The sequence below is a fragment of the Prinia subflava genome, assembly GCF_021018805.1.
Source record: "Prinia subflava isolate CZ2003 ecotype Zambia chromosome W unlocalized genomic scaffold, Cam_Psub_1.2 scaffold_32_NEW, whole genome shotgun sequence".
Lineage (NCBI taxonomy): Eukaryota > Metazoa > Chordata > Aves > Passeriformes > Cisticolidae > Prinia > Prinia subflava.
This window is the reverse complement of record NW_026960609.1, coordinates 2,248,750-2,265,120: the sequence shown is the minus strand read 5'-3', so window position 1 is coordinate 2,265,120 and position 16,371 is coordinate 2,248,750. Positions and strand designations below refer to the sequence as shown.

The following is a 16,371-nucleotide window of genomic DNA, read 5'->3' as shown; positions in this document are numbered from 1 at the left end:
CAACATTACACTGAGGCTTGGGAGTAGGAATTCTAAATTAATTGTGTTGTGAAGGTCTATTCTGTTAATAGCATGAGAGGGTATAAATGCCTATTTACCGGTGTAGAAAAACTGCCTGCTATTTTACTGTGTAATTGGGTTCCATGATTTATTTCATGCTGTATGAAATACTAAGCTGGCTTCGGCTCTGACTTACACTCTCATAAACTTAGAGTAATTTGTTTGACTGCAATGGAATTACTAAGGAGTTTCATAGAGTTATAAAATCAACTGAAGAGTCTGCTGTAAGCATATTGCATATGTAAAGGAAGGCAAAGCTACATTCAGCTTTGAGGACCTTTACCTGACTTTAGTATATCTGAGTAGAACATTCTCTTCTCTAAGTTGGCTTCTTTAATTTCAAACAGAATTCAGTAGCAGTAATTACTACATTTTAATTACACACTGAAGTATCCTTGGAATCCAGAACAAATTACTTGCCAATACTGAGTCTAGTAGTGTTGTATGTCTTGTTGCTGATAAAAATGTTTCTGTTGCTATATTAGAATCTCAGATCCACTTGTAGCATTTGACTGGAAGTGAAGTATTGAAGTCTTGAGCAGTAAATTCATCACTGTTCTTTTGTCTGAAATCAGAAACACATAATTTTTCTTGTATTAATATGACATAGGAATATGACTATGTCCTGGGGTGACAGGACATTTTCATGCTTTGTATCCCAAATCGTGGTTGGTTTTCTTTTTTTTGTTTTTGTTTTTTTTTTTTTTTTTTTTTTCCCTGTTCCCGTGTGCCCAGTTTGTTTTGTCTGTGGCTGAGCCCCTCCCCCGGCTGCTTGCTTCTGGCTTGCTGCTAGCTTTAGGCTGCTTTTGCTGGCTTTGCTCTTTGCTTTCTGCTTTTTGCTTGCTTTTTTGCCATCTTTTTCTGCTTTTGTGTTTCCCCTTCTTTCCTTCCTCCCTTCCTTGAAGACATCGGACCTGCTTCGGGCCCTGATTTCGGGAACATCAAGGGAAAACCCCCCGGAGTCTGCACGTGAAAGAAGCTTTGGCACCCTCCCCAGCAGAGACTGCTCACCCTCTCTTGGACTGGTGAAAACATTTCTTGTCATCTCGGACTGTTTTCCTTGTGTTAGGGAGTGGTTTTTTTTTCATTGTTTCTCAATAAACAAGTTTTCTCCACCTTCTCCTCTGAGGAAATTCCTCCCGAACCCGGTGGTGGGGGAGGGAGTTGTGGAATTTTGTCCTAAACTAGGACAGACTAATAAGCAAATGTTATTGAAATTAAATTGTGGCCTTGAATGAGGCTTACATTTGACTGCTACTTCAGCGTAGGGTTAGGGAGATGGCAATACCTGCACACTTACCTTTCCCTTCAAATGTTCTGCCAAGCTCCTTACTCTGTAGACAAAAGAAATCATGAAAGAGATTAGGGCTTGTTGGCATTGATATCCTGTGGTCCACACATTGAACATATTATGAAGAAGCTACCAAAAATATCCCTAGATCTCTATTTGGATACATTCAAAAATTGTATTTGTTTGTTAGAATAAGCTAGTTGCATAAGAGGGCCAATACACTGCTGCATCAGTTATCATTAGCCAAAAAAATTGCTGGCAACAGTTTTATCCAAAAAGATCAACTCTACCTATTTTCAGTCCTTGAAAGGGCTGTAATAAAAGATAGTGTTCTCCTAGTTTACTGTTTACATATTTATTATTTTAGCAATTATTTTAAAGGAATAACTTATGAAACACCTCAATGCTTACCATTAGGGCTAAGGATAGCTGCCAGCATTTTAAGATGATCAGACTACAGGACAATTCTGTTTATCTCTGAAGCAAGCATAGCTAATTCAAGATTATTTTTTTCTTTATAAAGTAAAACTTTTAAGATTATATTGATTGATTCTAACCAGTAAGCAAATAAAAAAAACCCTGTACTTCTGGTAATCAGCCTTATAATTCCTAAAAGAATTAATAAAGGAAATGGAAGTTTCAATACAAGACAGCAATCCCAAAAATTATCTTTCAAATTATTAAAAGATGAATCTCAAAATACAGTATTGTTATGTAATATCCCTTTCAGACAAGATACAGAAGACATGGAAAAAGCATCAATCAAGAGTAGTGCAATATAATCACATGAGGCTTACTTTCCTTGAAAAATAAAATTAATGAAATGCTACTATGTGTTGTGTAACCAGGGTTATGTAGGTCTGTAGGTCTGTAGTCATGCAGTCAGAGAGACCTGACTGGGGCAGTGACTAAAAAGCATACACAAACCAGACTGAGGATAAAAAGTAGACTCAAGTGTTGAAACTGAATGACAGCATTGCATGGAAAGTTTTACTCTTACAATGTTCAGACAGAAAAAGGTAAAGTCCTAGTTTATATAAGTGGCAGTATTTTCCTAGTGTCTACATAGATGTCATTTACGCTAGCTCAGGGTTTGCCATTGCTTTTTGAATATTTTCTTTCTTTTTTTTTCCACATGTGACCAGGATATTTTTTTCCTTTGGAGTTCTACTCCTGCAGGTTTTTTCCTTAGACATGTTCATAATAATCTGTCACATCATAATTTCCTTGCAGCAGCCAGTTTGCTATCACAGACCATTATGGTTTCAGGTGAAAGAATAAGCAGCAGGAGCAAATGAGTGCCTCACCCCAAAAGTCTTGCAAATTTTTTAATTATAAAAAAAATGGGAAAATAGAAATAGAACACATAGAAAGAACAGTCCCCCCTGCCCCTTCAACTTGGGCTAATGTAAATTAGTTCATCTTTTCTTAATTAGGAAAAACAAGAAAGAGTAATCTGTAAAGCACTGTCTAATCTTAGCAATATCTTGGTAAAAAAAATGCAGGACTGTAGCCAAATGCAATAATGATGAAGTAATTAAAGTAAAATGGCAGTATGTCACTTAAATGATTTGATCATTACACAAGTAAAAAGAATTTTAATATAAATACTATATTTTTCCCATATCACCCAAATTTGCTGTCTTGGCAATTTGGTTTATGCAAATCAGGGACCTTGATCATGCAGATGATCCTTTCCCTCCCTGACTTGCACCATTTATACCAATGCGACTACTTACACCAGTAAACTTTTGCAGAACATGAATTGGGGAAAGGATAATTCAGGTATCCAGTTGCAAGACAAAACTAGAACATTTCAAAGTATAAATCTGATACCTAAAGCCCAAAAGCTTATTTTTAAGAAATGCCATCAAATTGTTTTCTAGCTGATAATCTGAGAAATGGGTGTGTTTTTTAAGCCTAAATATTTTCCAGTATCTCTTTCTGTTATGGCACAGCCCTTTAGTCCTGACTTAGATTTTTTTTCTTGTTAACATTTTGCAACTTAATGATTTGTTTTAGGGCCTGGTGAATTAGGGAAAAAAACTCAAGGGAAAGAGATGCAAAAGTCTTGGGAAAAGTGAATTGAAACTATTTTAAGTGCTACATTGTAAAGATCCTGCACATTAAAAAAAGTTTGGTTGTTGACTTTGGGCATGGTTGAGCAACAGGAAGATTTGACAGGACTGGTTGAGAGGGAATGTGAACAGTCACAGTAATTTGATAATTCACTTAAAACCCTTTCTTTGCATAAAACTCCTTTGAGCAGTTTAGGGTAGAAAAAGGGACTGTACTAATTCTTAGAGACAATTGTGTTGAATTGGGCTTATGGGAATTCACAAGACAGAGAGTCAGACTTGATTAGCATAGCTAGTTTGATAACCAAGATGCCATGGCAGGAACAAACAGAACTGTGAAAATTACAGGAGATGGGATTACACCTGCTTACGGGAGGAGAGAAGATTCAATCAACTTCTGCAAGCAAAGAATTGTTGTAAAATGCATGAGATTTGTGTGATTTTTAACCTGATTATTGTAGTAGAAATTATTAACCTGTTTGAAATAGTATATAAGCTTTTGGGAAACCTGAGTAAAATCAAATTCCGATCACCGAATCAGTCTTCCCATCTCTCATCAATCACCAATAGGACTAAAGAACATTGTGAAGTAACCACTCATTCTGTAATAAATCCTACTGTACATTTTACAGGGAAAAAAATCTGTCTGGTTTCTTAGGTTCTCATTCTGGCATCTTTAGACAGTATTACATGCTCTACAACAGCATTGCCCTTTGTGAGCTGCAGTGAAACATTTTTAAGCAGAAATGTGAATGCTTTCATTAAACTGTTCAGTCATTGTTCTCTTAGGAATAGCAAATGTTTATTTAAAAAGGTTGCAGGAAAAAAATTCAACACAGCTTCTGGGAGGCTTGGAAGCATGTTAAGTGTGGGAGTTGGTAGAGCTGCTGAACTGCAAGGTAATAGTTGGATTGAGAACAAGATGCAGTAACATGCCATGGGCTTGTTTTGACTGTAAATGATTTGGAGTTTGATGATTCTTGTGTGCAAAATCTGTTCCTTAGCGACAGAGGAGTAGTGAGAACTGAGCTGGTGAAATGCACATGAAGCATTCTGAGTCAGGACTATGCTTTCTGCTTGGGGATGCAGCAGTGTCACAGCATTGCTGGCAGTGGGTAGGCAGGACCTTCAGGGTTTTCCTCCTACATCTGGCACAGGATTCTTTGAGTCCTGCACTAATGAGGTGAGTTAATCCTCTTGGGTAAAGAAGGCAGCACCAGGAGATCCTAATTATAGCACTCACCCAGGTCTGTTCTTCACTCAGCTGCCTGGGGCAGAGAAGCAGCCATGCAGGGTGAACTCCAGCACAGGAAAGAGGGAGAGCAACAAACTCAGTTATGGCATCTCCTTTACAAGTCTACCAGCATATGTAGTCCTGTCAAAGGTTGGCTCTTACAGCCTGCCACCTTCTGAAGTTCATTTGTGCCTAACTTTTTGAGTATACCATAAAGACAGACTTTTCTTGGAGTGAGATTTGTTTCTCAATTGTCGTGCTTTACTTTCGCTGTCTGTACAGAAGAAGCTGGTTATCTGTTTCCCTAACAAAAACATTGTGTAAGAGTTTTGTCACGTATTCAGTGAGAGACTGTACAGCAGTTTTTAACAAACCAGAGATATTTGAATTTAAAGGATATATGATTTAGATTTTTTGTAAAATATTATCGCACAGTAATTTTCAGTAGAGTTCTGCCAAATTCTGTCCAGGTAAGGAACTTAGCTTGTAACTATTTTTTTGTGTGTTTTAACACTTGCTTCCAAACACTCCCCCAACTCTACTTTTCTATTATACTTTGCTTACATATTTTACATGTAGTTCATCAACATCAAGACACAGGGTTGAGCTTGACATGTGATTCTTCTCTGAATTTATCATCTTTGTTTGTTGATTTAAGTTGCATGATAGCAATTTGAGGACCACAGTCAGTCCATCTGATCCAGAATCAGTGATTCAGTTTCATTTTGCGCACCCATTTTGACTCAGAACAGATGAGTTAAATAGAAAATCATGTATTTGCATAAATTTTCTAGTAAAAAATACCAGAAGAGGATATATAAAGCAGAATGCTTGAATATTCAAACCCAAATTACCTTTTATTCTCTGTTGATTTGGTAGATGTAAGCACTGAGTCTAAACATGTGAGTATATTGTTTCACTATATTTTGATGTAGGACTTCCTTTTGTTTCGGCATTAGAGCTACGTTTGTTACAACATCAAGGATCTAAGAAATTTTTTTTTCTGTTTGTCCTTTTTTTAATAGTTGTTTCTTGACACAGAGTCCTACCTTGAACTTAACTGTTTAATAGATTACAATTTCTCCTTTTTCAAAATGAAATAGATGTGTCTGCAGCAAAACACAGTTTTCTGATATCCAGATCCTGTCAAAGGTGGAAACAGTCATGGCAGTGAATTTATTCTGCAAAACTCTTACTACTTTGGTGATGATTTTAAGTTAAGACCTGCCAAGAATTACCCTTCCTTCAGATCATTTTGGCAAATTTTCTAAAGTTCCTATAAGCAATACTTGGAATCCTGTTTTTTATATATAGTATAAGGGGTATATATAGTTCATGAATAGTATTAACAAGAATTGGAAGACTTAGAAGCTTCTTTTTGCAGAGGTCTGGAACACTTTACAGTGGAAGATCATATTGTAAATGTGTACAGCCTTGGGTTTCATGCTAAATACATTGCAGAATGACGAAAACTTGGTAGCTTGACCTGCACATATGATGGGGAGAGAGAGAAGGGATGGTAGAGTGGTGAATAACAATCAACAGAGGAGATTTGCTTTGGGGCCATGAAAAAATTGAGGAGAGGGTTGGGTTTTTTTTCTTATATTGCAAAACTTTACTGATTCCCTCCTCCTTTCCCCCCAAGGTTTTGTTTTCATCTAGATTTTCCAGCTGATTCCAATGGTAGCTCACATGGAAATCTCTCCTTTTGGAAGCCCTGGAATTTAGTTTATTGACTGTTGTCTATTGCTTATTGCTTACTGCTGGGGAAGGAAGCAGTATTGATGATTACTGTAATAGAAGGCCTATTTTTCCTTTATTCCTACACGGTTGCATCATATCTGATTTGTTATATAGGAAGAGTTTCATACAAAGATTATGATGTGTTATTTATAACCCTTCAGAACATTGTAGTCTTTTATAGATGCAGAGTAAATTTTTCTTTTAGCCATACAAAAAGTATCTGGTAGTGGTTTCAAATTTCAGCTCTAGAAGTGCAGAGAACATGCTGTGTGGCAGAGTGAGTGCACGAACAGTTGCCACTGGAAACTAGCACCTCTGCTTTGTCCATTTTATTCCCCTTTTTGTTTTTAAGTAATCCAAGCAATTTATTTTCTGTATTTCAACTTTTTGATCTGCGTAACAGCAAGAGTAATTTACCTGTATATGGACTAAGCTGAGTCAAGTGCTCAGAACCTCCCTCTGGCAAAACTCAGTGCATCTTCAGAATACTATTTATCAGCTCCAGCAGCTCTGCCTCAAACAGTGAACTTCTTTACAAAGGTATTAGTGCCAGGTGGTTAATCCTTTTTGTTGTAGGTGTTTTCACTTTCCTATCTCTGTTGCAATAAAAGTTGGCACTCAAGCATCTCTCTAGATGAATTTGACAACACTGGAGAAATGACTTCACTCTGTTTAACAGCTTCATTTTGTATGTTACTGTTCGGGATTTGATGATGGGATTTCGTTTCATTTTTTTTTTAAATGTAACTCTTTGTTTTACAGATGAGGGCAGGAATGCAGTTGACCATGCAGGTGGTGCACATATTGTAGTAGACCATTTAAGGTCATTGTGCAGTAAAACAGATCCAGCCAGTGTGAAGCTCTTGACTATCTTTTGTGGCATGCTGATGAACTATAGCAATGAGAATGGTAAACAACACTGAAAATTTGCTTTATGTCTACCAGGACAACAACCCCAGTAAAAAAAGATAAAAAGTTAAAATAATCATCTGTAGGTTTACATTGTGGATGCTTAACACTAAGTTATTCTGAAGAGATCAGGGACCTCAATTCACATATACAGTTTTCTGTTTCAGTAAAATTATGTTCCCAAAAATACTAGATATATTCCTGACACAATTCCATATAACACAAATTGTGTAAAGTTTTAAGATCAGCATCTAGAATTTACTTTTTTGTCTAAAAGCAAATCATAAAGATGTATCATACAGATTTACAGAAGTTAATTAGAAGGCTACATTAAGTCCTCTCTTTCTCATTAGTATCAAATAACATTATAAGACTAATTTGTTGCAGACGTGCAATGTTGTTAATTATTTAAGGGTATGTATGCCAAACAGTTAATAATTTTTCTCCTTGTGAAATGTATATAAAACCATATGTTACATTGTTCTAAGATAAATGGGGAATCATTTATAGGTATGTTCAATACTGTTCTGTGTCTACAAATTAAAAGTTTTAGTTCATTATCCCATTAATTGGAGATATTTAGGGACTGGGACAAAAAAATGAGAGTATATTAAATGAGGAGCCCTTGACCACTGAGAGTAACTCAGTAGCATTCTACATTAGTTGTACAAACTAGTACCTAGCTTGCTACTGCACACAAGTGTTTTAATGTGCCAAAATATATTTACAGCATTCACACACTTTCAAGTTTTCAAAATGTGAAGAAAATTGGAATACATTAGGAAGGCTACAGAGAGGCTGTTCTCCTGTGTCGTGGTTGCAGGGGGAGGTCAATTTTTCCAGGGGGATGTGGGCAAGCTAATCAGTAATCAGCTTTTCTGCTGGCACCTGGATTAGTCACTCAGAGGTTTGGACACGCCTCTGAGGACACAAAGAGTTAAAAGCAGGAGTCTAGGGGGTTCAGCCTCTTTTTGGATCCCGGTTTCAGCAGAGAGACGTCTCAGGCCTCCCTCCCCTGCCCAGCCACGAAGCTGGGTGGGGGAGGGGAAAACACGTGGTCAGGCTCAGGTAAGCCAGAGCCCCGGGGGGGAGAAGAGAGTAGACAGGACTGGAACTGAGCTGCCCCGTCCAGGATGGAGGGGTAGAAAACTGTAGAAGTGCCTTCTGTGTGTGCTCATCCCCCCTTCCCCCCAAACTCCGGGAGAAGGTGCCCAGCCACGTGGGAGTTGCCGAGCCTGGTAGTGCCTCAGACTGCACCCTGCTGAGAGATAGAAACTGTTAACCCTTGTGTGGCAGAAAGAAACTTTTCTTAGACATTGATTCTCATGACTGGTGATTTCAGAAAAGAGAAGGAAGTGGCCTGGGACCGAGATGATAAAGCACGATTAGAAAGAACCTGATGGGCAAAAAATGAGAGGCGTAGCCTTCTGAGCTAGACTTTTCTTGCATAATGTCAGCCATGGACTGAACTTAAGTCTCTTTTGAACATAAACTGCATTTTTAGGTAGATACAGCTGCCCTTGCTTTTGCTACAGTGACTAGCACTTGAAGAGTGGAGCGAGCAGAGAAGAGAGGGGGAGGGTGAGGTGGCGCCCTCTGCCCTCAAGAGAGACCTGCTCTCAGAACCCCGGCCCTTGAGTAAAAAAGGGGAGAGCTCAGAATGCAAGCATCCTTAAAAGAGCCCTGTATGCAATTTTCAGCGTGTAGGCAGCAGTAAAAGCGCTAGACATAAGAAAAAGAGAGTGTCACCCTGGCAGACTTCTCTGAGCGGTGCCATAGGTGACATGAGAACACATAAGGAGTAGACCCGTGTTTTCTAGAGAACAGTCTGTGGTGCGAGAGAGACTCCTCTCTCCCTTGCTGAATTGAAGATTAGTTTGTTTTTGAGTAGTGATTGATTGATCTAAAACCCAAAGGTTTGGTCTGTAAAGAGTGATGTGTGAGGAAGTAAAAACTGAGAGAAGAAATGTTCTAAGTTTTTATTTCTGTCTCTGTGTGTGTTTAAGAGTATTTCTGTCTCTGTTCTTATGTAATGTAATAAAGTTTTGAAGTTTTTTTTTGTTTTCAAGATTTAAACCTGCTCTGCTCTGTTCCTGATCACATCCCACAGTAGTTGTTAGAGAAAAAACATATATTCATAGGTGCATTAACATCTGGCCAGTGCCAACCCATGACATCCTGACTTGAAATGGCACAGATTACAAATGCAGTTAGTAATTTTACATTGTCTTCAATCATGCTCATTTCCTGAATTGCAATGTTTCATCTTAGGAAGAAATATCTTCTTTATTAGTTACTCACCATTTCCTGAAAGATAGCACTTGCTGTAACTCACTTTCCAATCCTATGTCCCCAAAACTTTTCTACTTTTCAGGATGGTCCATAGGCTCTATTGTATACATTTTTAATCTGCTTTATCATCTCTTCTAGCATAATTTCCATGTGTGTTTTCTGTGCCATCTCTCTGGAGATCTCAGCTCTTTGTGTTACTCATCCAGCTCCAAATATAACTGTTGTATGTGTCTCATCTCTTTTGCTTGTTCTTACATTGGGCTTTTCCCTCCTCCTTTCTTTGTATTATCTAATAATTCTTGTTTACAGTACTTCTTCTGTCCTCTTTAAATAGTAAATTTTTAGTTCCTGCATTTCATATAGTTTCCAGGAACTGTTTTGCTTTACCACTTTGCATGAGTATCACATTTATTATATTTCATAGTGTTAACTCAGTCCTTTTCCTTGTTACAATATTTGGAGCAAATAGATATTCTCACCTCTAAGCTCTAATACAGAATGCTCTGTATTAATTAAGACTAATGAGCATGCAGTATACTTAGTAGCTCAAGACAGACAAATCCAAAAACAATGTGTAGAGATACTGTTATCAGTTTTGCTTCAGTGACCAAGCTCCCAGCAGATCTTCTCTAGGAAAACTAATTATGAGATAAATCTCCCAAACAAGCAGCTTCTGAACAGCTTAACTGTTAGGAACATTGAATAAATTACTCATTCCATCTAGTAAGATAGCTTATTCTGATGCAATCAGTAAAGCAGTTGTGTGGTTCAGTGACAGCCAGAGGATTCACTAGCTGCTCTCCTCTCTGCTAAAGGACATCTTTCATCTCACACACACTATTCACAGGAGCCACTGAAGCAGTGTCAGAAGTGAGAAATGCAGGAGTATTCCATGCTCTTGGATCAGGGTACTCAGCAGCCCTGTGTTCTACCATCATATCAGGGAGGAGTGCTGGGAGTTTACCAAACCTCCACCTTACGCCACATACTTGGTTGTCTCCATGAGAAAGGGTACTTTTTGTAGGAATCCAGCTCTTGTTTGGCCCAGCATTCATGGGTAGGCTGTGTAAGATTTGTGTCCTCTAGCTCCATTGTGAATTTGCTCACTGACTGGGGTAACCATTGAATTAAACCCCAAATAATATGCCAAATCAATATAAAAAAAAAAAAGAAAAGTGATTTGGAGGACTAAATTTTTAGAAGAAAATTCAGTGACCATACCTGTAGTATGTGAATGGAGAAAGAGGTAGTTGACTTGTCTTGCCAGTTTTAAGAGTCACGAGTACAATTGGACTGTAATTGTGAGCTGATCTAAAAATATCACCTGTGGGCTACTAAACTTTCAGGACAGCAGTCAAAGTCAACTAGGAGCCCGAGACAACCACTTACTTTCATGCATTGCAGCAGCAGGTGAATAAGTCTGACTAAATGCAGTTCTTTGCTGACCTGTTAAACATCAAAATTGAGATTGCTCTGACAGTTAATTGTGCTCACAGCTTAGTGAATACCATTTTTGGGATTTACTTGCAAAGGTTTGAACCCAGCTAATTACAAAGAAGATAAAACACTGCACTGGTTTTGCTGAAGGAGGAGCAGTATAGGATTGCAGCCTAGAGTCACAGATTTCTTTGTCCGTAGTTATGGAAACCAATTGGACAAAAATAAAAGAAAAAATATTAGGTAAGGAGGAAGTGTTTCAGTCTTCGAAATAGCACTTCTGCATTCTCTTCTCATTTTTCTATAATCTTTTCCATCTTGGCATGCTGTCTTAAAAAGTTACAGGTGGGGGCTTGGAAGATTTCTTTAACTGCTCTGAATGACTTGCACTCATTTAATTTGTACTAGCTATCCAGATAAGGACCATTACAGCACACTTGGTTCTTAGTTGCATCTAATTATCTGTGAATATCCTAATATTTTCTAATCAGCAGCATTTTATGAGCAAAAGACTATATAAATTGTTTTATTTGATTCCAGTTTGTCATTCCCAGTCAGCTAATAGCCCTCTTTTTCCAACAGCTACTACTTCATTATTAGTAACTATCAACGGCCTTTTTTTTTTTAACGAGAGACTCAGTCTTGAGTACTTTACAGGATTTATCACACATGAGTTTTACAAAAAAGGCAACTAAGGAGCAGCTACAACTAAGACTTCCTTTTCCTAAACAGAGCAAATTAATGGCGCATTCTTGTATCTCATCCTGATTCTGGATACTCAGCTTGCAATTGTAACTCCAGTCATAACAGTGTTGTCTAAGCTTTTAAAATAGGATTCCTTTTATGAGATTCTTGTGTCATCTGCTTGTGTTCAGGAATTATTTTTGCTTACTGTCTCTCTCAATTCTTTCTTTGCTTCCTTGATATCTTATCATTTCATTAGTAACTACAATTGTCAAGACAACAAACTCAAACTTTGGCATTTCTTGCAGTTCTTTTAAGCTTAAAAAAGTGTTGCTATTTAATTGCACTGCTAGAAATGAGAGGGTTTTTTTCTGATGGAAATCATCCCTTTGCCTTCAGCCCAGGTTATCTCGACCCTCTTGTCATAATTGTATTTTGCTACCCAAATTCAATCAGACACAAATAGCCCATCCCTACTTTCAGTTATTAGCTTCTATGTAGCCATTAGTCTGCTTGAGAGCAAGAAGCAAAGCAAGCTTGGATAAAAAGGGGAAAACTAATAACTAATCTAATAAAACTAACAATCATATGCAAACACTCACATAAAAGAGTTAGAAATATGAGTGGTTATTCTGCAGATCCCATAATCCTGTGAGCCAAGACTATTTGCAAGTTAATAGGGTCAGTCCATAAGGTAACAAATTGTCTCTTGAGGATCTCTAAAACAAACCATGAAAGCTTTTTAAAGAAATGCAGAAATTATGGAAGAATTAGGCCAATTGGCTTATTAGTCAAATTGGAGATCAGAAGTTAACTGGATACAGTATGCATGTGTGAAAATATACATACATATTTATATATATATAGGAGCATATATATGTAGATAAAAGTAATTACATTTATAGATTGCTGCCTCATTTAATTTCATAGAAAACTTCAATCTGTCAAGATTGTCTTTCCTTCAGCACCTTTGTAAAATGTGACATCCTGATGTTAAATCATACAACTGCTGAGCCTTTCTTATTCTCACAAAACTCTTAGCAACTGGAATCAATGTTGGGGTCTGATGTGCACTGTTGACCATCGGCAGAAGCTATGTAAATATACAAGAAATGAAAGGCAGATTTATGGCACCATTATTATGGTCTGACCGCAGTATTTCAGTAATACTTCCTAAGATTTACCTTTGCTAATCTTCATGTTTGTCATGGGTTTTGTTTCATTTGCATCACAACTAGAAATGCCTAGCATGCTTTCAAGATCTAAATACACTTAATTGCAAAGTAACCTAAAGTATGTAAAAGCAGATAAAAAGTATGTTCCTTACCATATTGAGATAATCAGTACAATCACTTTTATGTTCTGTCGTGATTTAACATAGCTGTGGGGATTGCAAGCAGGTTTCTCTAGGGTATGAAATTATGCCATCCATTTGTACAAAACTACTTTTCCTTCAGCATTATAATCACAGTTATTGATGGGACACAAATGATGAGTTGTTTTCTGAAATTCTTTTCAAAATCATGAATTAACCTAAATCAGCATTTTTAATTAAAATGCCCCCAGTAAAGTTCTCAATTTGGGATATTCTCCTCAGATCTTACTCTTTGGAGTTTCCATGTGTGTCACCGAAGGACATGGAGCCATTGAAATTCAAGTTTTAGGTAGGTAATTCTTTGTGCTGGCGCATGTATTGATTGCATTTTATCTACCTGTATATGCATCTGTACAGCATCACTGTCAGTGCTTTTCACCCCAAAAGGACACACAGGCATAGTGCAACATGTGGTAACAGTGTAAATTGTAGTATTAAGTCATAAATTCAGAAGAGGCATTTAGTTTTTCATGCTTCTTGCTCGCTGTGCATAAAGTTCTGCTTAGGAAGTGGATAGAAGTGCTGTTTCATCCTGAAACACAATGTTGCCTGGCGTCCTGGCTTGCTTTAGTCCTGTGTCAGGCAACTGATTGTAGGATGAATGTCTATTTCCCCAAAATCATCTTCTGCTCTATCTAGTAGGGCATTAACAATTCCTGCAGTGAAAGGCCAAGATATGCAGTTAGTCCAAGTTACCCAGTCTGAGGCTTTCCTGAGGCAAAGAACTGCTGGCAGTCCCTCCAGCTGAGACTGAACCACTTAGATATTTTTAATTTATCTGAATTAAAAAGTGCTGTAGATCTCCATACCAGTGAGATGCCTGTTACTTTTCTCTTAAAATGCTTAATAGTCTTTGCTAGAGAAAGAGCCTCCTGTTGGTGATAATCACGAATGTAAATGTCAGGTCCAGAATTTGTATGGCAAGCCCAGGCTTAAGTATAAACATAGCAAATAACTGCTGGCAGCCTTTTATTTTCAAAGGTCTTGCTTCCTGTGCAGCTTTGTAACTCACAGGATTGCCCTGTCTTTGTCAAAGGAGAAAATTTATAATTTTTAAATTAACATTTACTGCTGTTAAGGCAATGTTTACCTTTTTGGCAATTCTTGTAATGCCATTCTTACCACTGTAGATATTTCCTGTACTCAGGTGCCATCCTTCTACTCTGGGAAAATCAGCCTGGTATGGAGTCTGGTATAATACCTGACTTTTGACCCAATACAATTGTTCTTTCTTAGTATATGGGGTTTTTTTTCATTTTTTTTAGTTTGGAAATTCTAGAGGTCCTTTAGTCAGTGCACTCTGTGCTCTCAACAATATGTCTTTCTATCTGGCTCTTAAGATTCCTATTTCCTTTCAAAGATTATGTGGTTTCTCTCCATGCTTTTTATATATTTTCTATTAAAAAAGAGACAGCAGAAAAAAAAAACCTGCTCAAAATGGAGAGTTAATACTTACAGTTTTGAAATGAAGTCCATAGAGATTGTCTCTTTATCCATTGCAGTTGGATAAAGCGATTGTTAGAGTGACTAAAGGTATAGTCTAGTAACAAACCAATTTCTTTCCAAGTAATTTTCTATGGCATGTGTGGTTTGTGTCTTTGTTCTCCCACTCTCCATGATGACCAGTTTTCCTTCAGAATTCTAAGTGTTTGCAGGGTACAATCACAAACCAATTAAAAAACCAGTTTATTTACCAGTAACTTGAGTTCTCCTACACAACAATTTTCTCTAGAACCATTCCATCTCCCTCTCTCCCCAGTTTTCCTATTGAAAGACAGACTTTTCCAGTCAGTTTGGAATGAAGTAGGAGGGTGTAGTAGTGACTCACACATCTGCCAGAGGTAAAATGGCATTCAATGCATGCGCTAGTACAATATGTACTTACCTGAAATTTGACAACTTCAACAGCTCTTTGGTGTCTGACATGGCGTTCTCATAAATTTCACTAAAGACTACGAATCTGTGGAAGAGGTAATCCCTCCCCTCAAAAAAGGAAATTCAGTTACTGGTAAGTAATACAATGTTATTAAAGATGTCAAGCTGTAAGGATTCCTGCTTATCCCCAATAACCTGTAATAACCATGCCATTTACTTACTTGGTATACCAAATTTATAACTAATATCAAAGTATTTTCCACTGAATACAAATAAACTAAAAATTCTGGAATCATATCATAATTTTCATTATATGAAAATTTCAAACACACTTGGCAGAATTTTGAGGGCAAAGAGGTTTTTTGAGAGCATGAGATGATTCTAAATTTGCTAAACTTCAGATGTCATGTGTTTTTATCTCCCTGTAAAAATCTGCAATTTTTTATGGCTCTGATGCCACAGATATAAGAACTCCAGCCGATTTCAGTTGACTAGAATGAATTCCTTAACAAGAAAACCACACTAAAGCAACAAACAAACAAATGAACCAAACAAACAACCTCCCCCAATAAAAAAACCCCTACCACCCCAGAATTTCCCAGTAGGGTTTGACCAAAAGCTAAATGAAGTAATACAATTTTCTTGACTTCACTGGGCTTTGGATCCTTGTCTTTTGAGTCTGTAACATTTAAACATAGTTCAAGTGCTTTAGAAACAAAGGAAAAAAGATGCTTAGGAAAATTACTAAACAACATGTAGTGTATTTATGTCTGCTTTATTCTATTCAACTGTGAAACAATTTTTTTTTCTTTGCTATGTAATAGGTAAAATGTTTAAGAGGAAGTACTGTTATAAATAATCTTTTAAACCCATCATGTTTCTGCCTAACCATCAAAGCATCTTTCCATTTGCAGACACCTAGGAGCAATACTTTTCTTACTTGTAAATACTATAAACTTTCATCCTATGCAAGAAATTATCAGAATGGCTTCTAAGGACTTTTCTTAAACCTTCCATTTTTGTCTTTATTAAACTTTCTTTTTTCTCAAGCTCTTCACAATCTACATTGTGACTTCCTGTGTTTATAAAACTTTACATGTTTATTTCAGTGCCAGTTTATATTCATTCTAATTTTAATTTTCCAGTTTTGATCTTTAATTTTAAAAAGAGTATATAGAAAAAGCTCTCAGATAAATCATTGTTTCACTGACCTAGTTCAGGTCAATTTCAGTCAGCTAGTCTCAGTGAGCCCAGAATCAAACCTGACATGTATTAGGAACCTGATAACCACAAAATTGTCAGTAGCTGCATAATTCACTATACCCTATGACCAGATCAGGAAGGAATATTTCTGGGAATACATTCCATTGCCAGGGACAAGGAGAATTATGAG

General features: G+C 37.2%; 1 protein-coding gene across 10 annotated transcripts in view; it reads left to right on the top strand.

The window, feature by feature from the left end:
- LOC134565059 (rap1 GTPase-GDP dissociation stimulator 1-like) overlaps positions 1 to 16,371 on the top strand; it is a 178,168-nt gene that overhangs the window by 124,401 nt on the left and 37,396 nt on the right. For 5 of the 10 annotated variants that reach the window (XM_063424426.1, XM_063424431.1, XM_063424432.1 and 2 more), the window contains one exon: positions 7,169 to 7,315. The exons of the other annotated variants lie outside the window; for them this stretch is intronic. In XM_063424426.1, coding sequence (XP_063280496.1) covers positions 7,169 to 7,315 — 147 coding nt within the window. The remainder of the gene's footprint in view (positions 1 to 7,168; positions 7,316 to 16,371) is intronic. 10 annotated transcript variants of the gene reach the window in all.